This window comes from Cyprinus carpio, chromosome B14 (genome assembly GCF_018340385.1).
Source record: "Cyprinus carpio isolate SPL01 chromosome B14, ASM1834038v1, whole genome shotgun sequence".
Taxonomy (NCBI): Eukaryota; Metazoa; Chordata; class Actinopteri; order Cypriniformes; family Cyprinidae; genus Cyprinus; species Cyprinus carpio.
The window spans coordinates 7,761,361-7,774,258 of NC_056610.1; the positions used below are offsets into that span (position 1 = coordinate 7,761,361).

General features: G+C 33.0%; 3 protein-coding genes across 4 annotated transcripts; 1 reads left to right on the forward strand and 2 right to left on the reverse strand.

Annotated features, from left to right (window-relative positions):
• Positions 1-1,100: 1,100 nt before the first annotated feature.
• On the reverse strand, positions 1,101-2,645 carry slc35a4 (solute carrier family 35 member A4). Its single transcript, XM_019064050.2, has one exon. The coding sequence runs from the start codon at positions 2,370-2,372 to the stop codon at positions 1,422-1,424; it is 951 nt and encodes a 316-aa protein (XP_018919595.2). The 5' UTR covers positions 2,373-2,645; the 3' UTR covers positions 1,101-1,421.
• A 563-nt stretch (positions 2,646-3,208) lies between these two features.
• On the reverse strand, positions 3,209-5,109 carry LOC122139602 (SLC35A4 upstream open reading frame protein-like). The gene is made up of 3 exons (XM_042737927.1): positions 4,968-5,109; positions 4,580-4,678; positions 3,209-3,514 (listed from the first exon to the last, which is right to left on the reverse strand). Exons 1-3 carry the CDS (start codon positions 4,980-4,982, stop codon positions 3,314-3,316), a joined length of 315 nt encoding a protein of 104 aa, XP_042593861.1. The 5' UTR covers positions 4,983-5,109; the 3' UTR covers positions 3,209-3,313.
• A 341-nt stretch (positions 5,110-5,450) lies between these two features.
• On the forward strand, positions 5,451-10,244 carry LOC109099206 (HMG domain-containing protein 3-like). 2 transcript variants are annotated; one of them, XR_006156412.1, is made up of 5 exons: positions 5,451-6,027; positions 6,499-6,791; positions 8,187-8,350; positions 9,031-9,077; positions 9,661-10,244. XR_006156412.1 is itself a non-coding variant. In XM_042737926.1 (3 exons), exons 2-3 carry the CDS (start codon positions 6,501-6,503, stop codon positions 8,301-8,303), a joined length of 408 nt encoding a protein of 135 aa, XP_042593860.1. In that variant the 5' UTR covers positions 5,451-6,027; positions 6,499-6,500; the 3' UTR covers positions 8,304-8,436. The 2 variants fall into 2 exon arrangements, 1 of the variants encoding a protein (XP_042593860.1); XM_042737926.1 differs by lacking the exons at positions 9,031-9,077; positions 9,661-10,244 and having other exon boundaries at positions 8,187-8,436.
• Positions 10,245-12,898: the final 2,654 nt, after the last annotated feature.

Below are 12,898 nucleotides of genomic sequence, written 5' to 3' on the forward strand. Positions count from 1 at the left end.
GACGCGGTTCATCTGTCCTCACAAAACCTGCAGCTCAAGGATGAAATCCAGCAGCTCCGGAAAGCTCTCAGTCACACTCCACGCTCTCAGTTTTGTTTACCAATACAAATATCTAAAAAAATTTTAATCACAGTACATTTACTTGCAATGCAAATTGAACATGTATGACCCTGGAGCACAAAACCGGTCATAAGTTGGTCATAAGTAGCACAGGTATATCTGTAGCAATAGCCAACAATACATTGTATGGGTCAAAATTATTGTTATTTTTTTTAATGCCAAAAATCAATACAATATTAAGTAGAAGATCATGTTCCATGAAGATATTTTGTACATTTCCTTCCGTAAATATATCAAAACTTAATTTTCGATTAATATGCATTGCTAAGAACTTCATTTGGACAAATTTAAAGGCGATATTTTTTTTTGCACCCTCAAGATTCCTGATTTTTAAATAGTTGTATCTCGGCCAAATATTGTCCTATCCTAACAAATCATACATCGATGGAAAGCTTATTTATCCACCTTTCGTACGTATGATGTATACACCTCAACTGAAAAAAAATGTTATTATTATTAGTTTTTTTGTTGTATGTTGTGGGGTTTTTAAAAATATAATGTGTTTTTGCTTAAAACAAAAACAAATATCTGTCAGTAAAGAATCAAAACTTGTTTTCCTTTTGAATTAGTTAGATATTTTTTTTTATCTAAAGACATGTTTGCACTTGACAAAACACATCAGAGACAGTGTTGTTGCTGTTAACTAATATTAAAACTATTAAAAATCAATGTATCATTTTGTTCATTGAAATAAACCAGCAATAAAATATAAATATTAGATAAAAAAAAATATTGCTGAAATAAAATTGTTTACGTTAAAGTAAAATGACGAATACAGAAATAAAAATAAAGCTAAATAGAAATATAAACAGAAAACCAAAATTATAAAAAGAACACATCAAAAATGACAACAATCTAAACTAAAACGAAAATTTCAAAATAAAACAAAACATATAAATAAAACACTGATCAAAACAACAGCATTTTTCTGCATAATAAATACTAAACACCTCATTATTAAAAACACTTGAACAGGCCACTGAAAATTATCCATTATATTTATTTGCATAAATATGCCTTAAATATGTGTGATGTACCATTTATTTTGTAAATAAAATACTGCATATTAAAAAAAAAAAAAAAATCAGCAGACATTCAGTTTTGATGAGATGATGGTCATTCACAGTAAGATGCACTTCTAGAAAGAGAACAAAGGCAGAAGACAGAGATATCTGAGGGCACAAGCTCATGCTGAGAAAACAAACAACAGGAGACAGAAACTAAACCATCAGAGACGCTGTCCTTCACTACTTATAAAGAGTAATAGAAAAGCAATAAAGTCATCTTCAGTGCGGTCCGATCTACCTGTAATACAGGTACACGGCCCATCCAATCAGCACCACAGGAAACAGGAAGTAAGGTGTGAGCTGTATTCCCAGAATCCCCCATGACAACACTCCATTCACCAGCATAGAAGAGGAGATGACGAACAGCCGCGTGATTCCCGTTCCGTGTTTCATGATGACAGACATGAGGAGCCCGTTAGCAGCCTGTCCCGCGATAATGAGCCAAACAAGGGCAGAGAAGCCCTCGAAAAACCCCTGCCGGCCGCCGCCGGAGAGATGCGACGCCAGATTGATTCCCACACCGAAGACGTACAAAAACAAGTTCTGGAGACTCAAAGGCAGCCGCTGGGTTTTCAGCACCCGTTCGGTGTAAACGGCTGCCAATCCTGAGATGAAACAGTAGACAAGCACCAACAGCAGACCCCAGGACGTGATGCGGAGCCTGGTGGCGGATTCGTCTGACGCTTCCCAATCCAAACCGGAGTAGCTGTGACAAACACCGGCAGCCACGAGCATCCCCAGAGCGAGCCACTGCCCCAACCGCAGCCGCTTTCCCAAGCAGGCCGTGTAGAGGAGCGCGGTGGACGCGATTTTTAGGTTACTGAGCACTTGGAAGGAGCTGGGATCCATGTAGGCTTGCATGAACACCACTAGGTTGTTGTTGAAAGCGTAGAGAAGCGCAGGAATGGCGTAGGGCACCACCATCCACGCTGATATTTTGAGGCTGGATAGATTTCCAGAAGCCAACAGAGCCGCGAAGGAAAGCACGAGCTTGATGAACTCGATCAGAAGCACACATGACGACGGGCTGAAGGGAACGCGGCCGTCAACTTTAGTGAGGGAGATGAGAGGAGCGTGGGAACCGTAAATAAGGACCAAGAGAAGCAGGAGACAAAGCCAGCGTCTTCTTAGAGGAGGTTCTGCTTCAGATGAACCAACATTATCAATCACAATCATGCTCAGCATCTGTCAGCCACAGCTGCTTCTGAAAGTACAGGAAGAAGTTCTAACCGGGACAAATCTAATTCTTCAGCGGTGCAGTATTAAACAAAACGGGCACGATGCTTGAGTCGCACAGTTTGGGGGAGTTTGCAGTGTTAGTGTGTAGGGCTGCACAATTTGGCCAAAGATTTTGTTATTATATATCCATGTGATTATAAAATAATAGCAGCAACATTTTTACTATACTACTAAATAAAAGAAAAAATGAAATAAAAATATCACTATTGTAATTTCACTGTAAAATAAAAAATAAGAATTCAAGAAAAAATATTAAATATTATAATATATATTACAAATATTATGTGGTGTAATAATTTTACAGTACAGCTGTGAAATTACAATTTTTACAAAATTGTTATTATTACTACTAAATAAAAATATTAAAATTTAACTGTAAAATAAAAAACAAGTATTCAAGAAAATTTTTATTTCAATATAATAAATGTATTTTACAGTATAGCTGTAAATGACAATTTGTACAAAATTATTTTAATTACTAATACTTAAACAAGAATTTCACTGTAAAATAAAAAAACTAAATAACAAAATATAAGATTAACTGTAAAATTAAAATACTAATGTTTATGTCTGCCTTAAAAAGTGTTAAACTGACGTGTAACTGAACACAGTGCCACGCTTCACTATGAAACACGCATCACATATTAATTAATTAGATAGCCTTTACAATTGGATTAACAAAATAAGCTATATTGTGATTTTTTAGTGTTTGTTAATGGATTTACACTATTTACTATGTTTTATTTTTGATCACTTGTTGATGTCTAGATTTTTTTTTTTATCTAATTCATCAGGGAAGGCGCTCCGATGTGAGCTGAATTACACAAAAGCAAGCAGCAATGACGCATGTGTTCCTCTTCAGTCTGAATCAGGTTGCTAACGAACTCTTAATCACTCGGTCCTTTCTTCAGAGAGTTCAGGAAGTCTCGTAGGCTTGTCTCGATGTTGGGCACCTCGTAGTTCTGAGCGGCGTGGATTCCTGTCAAGGTTCCCAAAGCCACTCCCAGGACGGCTGAGGAACGCAGTCTGGAAACCACACACCCGGCCAGGAATCCTTTCAGGAAAGGAGATGCTAACAGTGAGCCACCCTTTTAGGACAGACACAAACAGAACAGAAGAGTTTCAGCTGTTTTTGAGAAATGCTTAGAAAATGCAACCTTTGTTAATTTTTACTCGTAATCACTAAGACAGGAGTTTTCATACTGGGGACGGCAAGGGGGTGTTACAGGGTCCTTGATAAATTTGGGTGATTTATTTATTTTTTATTTATTACAAAATGCACACAAGATATTATGTATTTTTTATTTGCAAAATTATATATATATTTAATATAATAAAAAAATATATAATCACAATAATGAATAAAATAAAACAATAATCAATCATTGCTTTCTAAAGAAAAATCACGGCATTAGCTGCAACAGTTTTATTTAATTTCAATTTTCTTAATTTTTTTCATCTAAATATTTTTCTAAAATAAAATATGCTTTAACTGGAATAACAAAATGACAACATTTTTAATTTACCTTATACTGTTGTACTAAAATAACAAATATTAATTCATAAAACTAATAAATAAAACTGAAACTGGAATAAACATTAATATAACACACATATATATTATAACAAAATATAATATATACCTTTATAAACAAAAACTATAATAAAAAAAATAAAACTATATACATATATATATAAACAAAATTAAATAATACCTTTATAAACAAAACTAAAATAAAAAAATAAATAATAATAACTACAAAAAATATTAATAAAACTATATAGATGTAAAGGAAAGAAAAAAAAAGCCAAAAACAGACTAAAAAGAAAAAAAAAAGAAAAAAAAAAACTAATAAAAATTATAATAGTGAAAGTGAAAGTGACAGTGAAAGTGAAAGTATCTTAGTAACAGTATCTTATTACTAAAATAACACTGGTCATAATAATAATAAATATAATATTATCCTCAGTATAAATTTATACATAAAAACATACAGCTAACTTTATATTAATCAATGGGATCCCTCACAAGGGGTCTATCTTATGACAAAACAAATCTAATTAACAGTACAGCACAGCGCTTTATGTATGTGTTCTTTAGTAATATTGGGTCGGGACGGGACCGATCCGAATCAGTCGTGGTTCTGTGGTACCTGAGGAACTCCAGCTTGAACCTCATTCTCCACCTTCTTCTGGATCTCCTCCAGCTGGTCTTTGAGCTCAACCAAATCCTTCAGTCGAGTCACCGGATCCTGAGACAGAAGCGACACACATCAGACCACTGATTTCATTATGATTAGACAACAACAGAGATCTGTTAACTCAATGTCAAGGCACTTTGAGGTCGTTTGTCAGAGCTGTCACCTGCCAAGAGGTCAGAAACACACAGTGACTTTGCATAACTCCAATATACCTTCAAAACAGCGCTAATTAACAAACTGCTGTTCGTATGGATAGCCCAGCGCTTAAATACACATGACATACCCAGATTTGTTTTTATCTGTACGCTAATTCGTTAAAGACGGACAGACTGTCTCTCACCTTGTCCTCCGCCATACTGTAGAAATGACAAACGATTCAATCTGCGCTCGACTCATCCGGTCTGAATCACGACGACTCACTCGAACACCACAAACCACGCCTGACTGTTCGCGCTTCACTTGAATATATTTTCTTTTATTTTAATATATTTTCATTAGGGGAGTAACAATGCAACCCAGAAAAGAAGAGTTATGTATAAATGACGATTATAAATACACGAGCTTCTCTAAACAGACAAAGCTTAGCGGCTTGAAAGGTCTCTGGTACAGAGTAGAAATAATAAAAATCACATTATACATGTATATATATATATATATATATATATATATATATATATTTAAAGCTTAGCGGCATATTTTTTTTTTTTTTTTTTTAAGTTTCTCCGTGTCATTATTCAAGTTTCAAAAATTGTCTAGAGCCATGCCGAAGTAGGGGGCGATGTCATGTGATAACTGTTACTTTTTTCATCGCTTTTCAGGATTGTTTAATCACAATTCTCCTGCATTACAGAATACCGAAGTTTTGTGTTATTCTATAAAGGGGCTAATTTCTGTTTGCGTCTCGGGAAAAGATGCCCAGTAATTAAAAGACTTAAATCTGTATACAAATGGCAGCATTGTGAAACATGGTGAGATTTGAACACGACTCAACGGAGGAATCGGCTCTCTACGCCGCCAAGCGCACACTGCGGGAAGAACAACTTTATGTATCCTGGGAAACAGTTATTAACATAGATATGTGCCACTATATGTCTTCTACATAAATGTAAAATAAATTAAAACAGTGTAAAAATATCGCTTAAACACGAGGGCAAAATAAAAGCCGTACGGTATTCAGTTGCTGATCAAACTCTCATTGGGCCTCCAGTTGTTCATCTAATCTCTCCTCCGCCATTTCACTGCATTATACTGCAGGAAACACAGGCTGAAACACCGACTCAGCTCCCGCGCCTCACACACGCATGATCCGGATCCCGAAGCCGCGGTTTAGCGCCGGTGTGAGGAGAGACCGGCCTGGATTTGGGGTTTGAACGGGTTTGAACGATCCTGCGCTCGATCAGGTAAGGCTTCAATAAGGCACGCGCTCATTGGCCGCGGACAGTCAGTAACGGCTCCCAGCAATAACCGACAACACACACACACACACACACACACACACACACACACACACACACACACACACACACGGGAGGGAATAAAACTACCCGCAAACACTGCGAGACCTATTTTAACCACTTCAGCTGTGCGTTTTTGTAAAGAATAAATTTATAAAATACCATATTTTAAATTCACCATCATTATAATAGAAAAAAAATATGCATTTCAATATTTATATCAATTTTGTCATTTCTCTCATTAAAAAACAAATGATAAAAAAAGAGTCAAAGTCTTTCCAAAACCTAATCACCCGTTTTAAAGGATAAATCCAGTGACCGATCTTGAATGATACCTACTTTTATTGGTAATACATAAATGAGTTGATTTTAAAGGTCTCTGTCTAGTTCTTTGATTCTCTTTCTCTGTTTCTTCAGAGATGGAGGCCATCTGTGGGGAGATGGAGGTGGAGAGCTGCTACACGCTTCTGGATCTTCCTTTACCCAAAAAGAAACACAAGAGCAAAGGCAGCGGAGCTCAGACAAAGCCAAGAAGGTCGGCGTATCTGCTGTATTACTTTGACGTGCATCAGTGCGTCCAGCAGGTGCATCCGGACCTGCCACAGTCTGAGATCAACAAATGCATCAGTGACAGCTGGCAGAGGCTGAACGTGGAGGATCGAGGTTATTACCTGGAGAGAGCGCGCATGGAGAAAGACGGCATCGACCCGGTGAGCCTGTTAACTGAGTAACTAAATATGATTAATTATGCAATTACATTTGCTTGTGTAGTTGCAGTTTCCTAATTTGACATGAACATTTTTTATAAATTAAAAGACATATTTTGTTTCTATTCATCAAGACTGTTTACATTTTGAAAGTTATGAATACTAGCTATATGGCTGCAAGATTAATTGTAATAAAACTAAAATTATGATATGGCTAAGTGGCATTATCAAATCGTACTGGCTGTGTTTAAATAATTAATACATGCGCTGCAATTCAGAGTGAAGCATTGTACTGCTTTCTTTTTTTATCCATCTTCCAAAACATGTAAAGAGAAGTGCTTATAATAAACAGCTTTATGGTCACTCTGTGATCTGTCTGTGGTTTTCTGCCAAAATAAAAGCTTGATGGTTTTGAAAATAAAGAAATTAAGATGACCATAAATATTGCTACTATAATATTACAGTGCTGACTGTATAATAACATTCTTATATTATTTTTCTTAAAAATTTTTGTTTGTTTTACAGTAAACTATTACAATAATAATAATATTTGAATTGTAAAAGTATTATTATTATTATTACCAGTGTTATTATAGTTAACCAAAACTAAAACCCAACATTTTTGTTATTTAAAATGAATAAACATTAACTGATTAAAATATAAAATAAAATATAAAGAAACTTAAATATCTGAAAATATCTAAAACTAAACAAACTAAAACTAATAAATAATAAAATTATATAGACATATTTTTAAAGAAATTATAAAAACTAATAATTTTAATAATGTACATAATAAGTAATTTTATAATTATAGTTTTAATAATGTCTTTAATAGTGTATCAATGTATATCAATGATACAAGAATATAACTTTTAATAAATAAATCAATATTATAAATCTATTATAAAGTTAAAAATATATTAGTTTTACCTCTCTCTCTCTCTCTCTCTCTCTCTCTCATCTATATCTTATATTTAATATATATATATATGTCGCGTATATATATATATATATATATATATATATATATATATATATATATCTCTATATATATATATATATATATATATATATATATTTATATATATATATATATATATACACACACACAAAAAATGTATCCAAATTGTGCAGCTTACAGCAAACCTGAAACTTTTTGAAACCATAAAAGAACAATTGCATTTTTATTTTATTTTTTAAATCTACTACATGTGAATCTCCACAAAACATGTCAACTGTCTAGGCCATATTTTGCTTTGAAATAAATAAAAAATGATATTTAGTTATAACCATCAAGAAAATTAGGCAAATTTTGTATTCTTTTCAGTTCAATAAAGCACATTTCCCTCAAATGTAAAAGTCTCATAACTGTCAATTTTACGTCTCCTTTCACAGAGCAGCCAATCAGCAGCCGCGTCCTCTCAGGACGTCCCAGGTTTCCGCAAGATCCTCCCGAGGGCGAATTACGTGCTCCTGCCCAAGAGTTCAGCGGGAGGCGAGCGAGCAAGCTAACTTAGACAAAACTGTTGAACAAACTAGTGAAACAAATGGGAGAAAATGTGTGTAGTTTCTTGAAAGCACAAACCAGGCAAACTTTATCAACACAGTGACTTTTTGTTCCTAAACAGCCTCAAATAAATCTGTGCACCAGTAGTTTTTTAGTTTTTATTTTTTGTATTTTCTGAATTAAGAAATTCTTTGAAAAGTTTTTTTGTTTTAGTTATTTTAGTGCATAATAATTTTTTTAATTATTTTATTATTATTACAATTATATATTAAAATTAATATATATTTTTTATACTATACACACATACTACATAAAAAAGCTTAAATTGAAATAAATAAATACAAAAATTAAATAAATAATGTAAATATAGGTAGGATAAAATGTTGCCTGTGGCAGAAAATAAAAATAATTTTAGCTTTAATAACATTATGTGTTAGGTCATTTTTATTAGTTTTTTTTTTCAGTTTCAGTTTCAGATTTAGATTCGTTTTTTTAGTACATCAAGTTAAACTAAGTAAAGGAGAAATTCTAGCTGTGTTTTAAGATATTTTTAATCTTAGTTTTTAGTTAAGTTTTTATTTTTAATGTTTTTGTATTTTTTAGTTCTATCCGTTTAACCCTGCTGTGCACCTCTAGAAGTCTGATTGAAGCTTGAGATTTTTCCTTAGTGCTTTCCAGTTTTCTGTGCATAATGCATCAAACATGTGCCTCTCACATCTGTTCTGTTTTCAGCCCATCAGATACACACGGCGAGGACGGGGCAGCTGCACCACACCTGGGTGTGTGTTTTCATACGTTACCCGTCACAAACCGCCCCAGTGCCCTGACTGCGGACGTTTTTTTTTTTGTTGTTTTTTTGTATTTTTATAATCTTTATTTAATTATGTCTACATAGTTTTTGTGTTAGCAATTTTTGTACATCAGGTTTTAAACTAAACAAAAATTGGAAATGTTGCCTTGGCAAATAACTGAAATTTTCAGTTAACATTTATTTTATTTGACCTTTTAGCAATTTTGTGTTTTTGTCATTTTTATTGATTTTTTTTTTTTTTTTTTTATTGATTTTTTTTTTTCCTTTTTCTTTAAATATATCTATTTGGTTGTTACTAACAGTTTTGGTTTATGATACCCAAAACAAAATGGGAAATGTTGCCTTAAAACTAGCTGCATTAAAATTATTTTTTTGTTGTTGTTGTTGTTGTTTTTATATGTCAGTTTTTTTCGTTTTAGTTTTAATTCTAATAACTGGTTTCAGCTCCAGTCTCATAGAGTGGTTTTGCGTTGTTAAAGTTCATTTATATAATGCATCAAACCAAAAGCTGAGCTGAAATGGTGTTTCCTCTGGTTGTGTGTTTTCTCCAGCTGTCCTCTGAGGATGTGTGCTCTTCTGCGGTTCTGTCGGACGCGTCTCAGCCTCTGAGCAGCGCTCAGAAAGAGCAGCAGTGTCACTCCACCGTCAGTCTGCTGTGCTCCTGTCTGCAGTTCCCTGAGAGCGAGAGCGAGCTGCAGGACGTCTTCAGCCTCATACAGCAGCTCAACGGCCAGCAGAAGCACAGCGAGAAAAGCAGCGGCTGGCCGAGCTTCTACGAGCCGGCGGCCACACACTGGAGTCTGTGTCAATACCCGCTGCTCAAAGCAGACCAGAGGTGAGAGCACTCATAGGTTCTCAGATGGAGATCTACATGTTGTGGTGCTTTTGTCTTTTTGTGTTGTTTAGTTCACTTGCGAGTTTGGAGGAATGCTGGTTGTTGACAGAGCGCTTGATTCGTCCCGTCACTCTGCAGCTGAAAGTCTGTACGAATCTTCAGTGTCTGGCCATGCACAGTTTCACAGACCTGCTCCCAGGTAAAAACACACACACACACACAATTCTAAGTTGTCATTAAATCAGATGATAAATATGCTTTTAATTATACTTTCAAAACTGTTGCTCTTCCGATAAAATTTTAAAAACCTTAATCTTATTTCATTTCAATTATTGAAACATTTTTAATTTTTGTTGATTTTAACTTGAATTACTGAAATAATAATAATAATTACAAAAAACACAACAAAATGACTAAAACTTTAAATAAAATAAGCGATAACTGAAATAAAATGCAAAAACAACTTGAACTTATTTCAGCTATTTTTCAAGTGAACATTTTTCATTTTCATTTAGTTTAACTTTAAATAACTAAAAGTGAAATAAAAATTAATAAAAAACTATATCTATAGACATATTAAAAAAAACTAATAAAAATGGCAAAAATACAATAAAATTACGAAAACTTTAACAGAAATTAAAAATGAAAGCAGAAAATGTGGAAATAAAATCTAATTCAAATAAAAATTAATAAAAACTATTCAGACAAATTTTAAATATATATATATTTAAAAATGACAAACACACAGCAAAATTATAAAAACTGTAAAATTAAAATTAAAACAGAAAATAAGAAAATTAAAACTAATTAAAAATAAAATAAAAGTTAAATTTTATTTATATTTAAATAAAATGAATCCATAACTATATTGTTTTTTTATTAAATAAAAACAAATAAAATGACAAGACCACACAAAATTGATCAAACTTGAAGTCAAATTAAAATGTAAACAGAAAATAAGAAAATGAAAACGAATAAAAAAAAACTAATAAAAATGACAAAAACTCAACAAAATTGCAAAAACTTTAACAGAAATTACAGTGAAAGCTTAAATATGGAAATAAAATCTGATTCAAATAAAAATTAATGAAAATTATTCAGACATATTTAAAAATATATATTAAAAAATGACAGAACAAAATTACAAAAAAATGTCAAATTAAATTAAAAATGGAAAATGACAAAATAAAATAAATCAAAAACTATAGAGATTAAAAAACTAATAAAAATGACAAAAATGCACAAATTTGAACCAAATTAAAATGGAAACAGAACTTATGAAAATAAAAACTAATTCACAATTAAAAACTGTAGGAGTGTCTCAATACTAAAATGTAACATTGAGAATGCGACATGTTAATATGTTTGTTTTTCTCAGGTCTGTTTAACGTGCAATGTGAGGTTGCTTTTCTTCTCATCAGAGGCTTCATGCAGCATATCTGTTAGTATAATTGTACAAATGTCCACCTTCAGCGTGTGCTTCATTTGACTTTCTGCTGGCAAATCTTTACTGATATTTATACACAAGAATAACTTTGATATTTCATGATGAACACTTTCTGGACTGAAGCAGTTTAGCATAAAATCAGGCACATTATTGGAGATAGCATGATGACAGATATTTATATCATTTTATGCACGTATCTGCTATACTGTTATAAAGGTCTCATTGGTTTACATTACAATCAGAATTTCATACTCTTTGTCCACATAAATATCAGCATCTGCACTAAATTGCATATTTTCGCTCAATTTGAATCTCTAAATAAAATTGAGCTGTTTTTCCTCCAAATTCTCACTGTATCATACTATATGAGCCATAAAAGCCTGGCTTCCTCATCAGGCAGCAGACTCCCTACAGCACAGCTGTGTGTTGATCATGTGATCAGATTAGCTGATGTGTGAGTCTGATCTCTGCAGAGAAAGCGCTCGAGATCATCTGGACCTGCTGGATTCGTCCTGGTTTTGGCCGTCGGTGTACGTGGCGGATTGTGCCCAGAAGGTGGCGCTCTGCACTGCTGTATTATATCCTGAACTGGCCTCACAGATGTGGGGGAAAGATCAGGGATGTTTCTCTGACCCTACGACACCACCACAGGTGAGAATAGATCAGCAGAATGTAATCATTATATTAATAGTTATTAGAATTCTTCTGTTGCATTTGCATATTTCACAAAAGTCCTCATATGAATTGCTCCAAAACAATCATAACTTATCATGCTTTTTTACTACTGCTACTGTAACAAAAACACCATTATAAACAATATCAGAGTTATTATAGTTAACTGATACTAAAACAAAAAACTTGAAATAAAAAGTAATTGAAATTTTATATATATATTTCAGCTAGTTGCCAACACATTTCTCATTTTCATTTAGTTTAACTTTTGATGTACTAAAAGAACCAAAAATAAATTAAATAAAAAATAAATAAAAATTATGAAAATTATACAGAATTATTTAAAAACTAAAAAAATCACAAAAGAACACAACAAAATTACTAAAAATGAAATTAAAATATACAAATAAAAAGCAATTAAAATAAACATTATAATAACATACTGTATATACCTATATACTGTCATGGCCAAAAGTATTGGCACCCTTGGTAAATGTGAGCGAAGAAGGCTATGAAAATAAATCTGCATTGTTTATCCATTTGACCTTTCATTCAGAAATTCACAAAAATCTAACCTTTCATTGAAGTAAAACAATGAAAATAGAGGGGAAATCTTATGAAATAAATGTTTTTCTCTAATACACTTTGGTCACACCTGTGTTTGCCAAGATAACAGCTTTGAGTTTTTTCCTATAATGCCTGATGAGTTTGAAGAATCTCTCCAGAATCACAGCTCCATGTTGGTGCTTATCCTCTTCAGTTCACCAAACTCATTTCTATAGAGATCAGGTCAGGAAACTGGGAGAACCAGTCAAACATTTTTGCTCAGTGACCC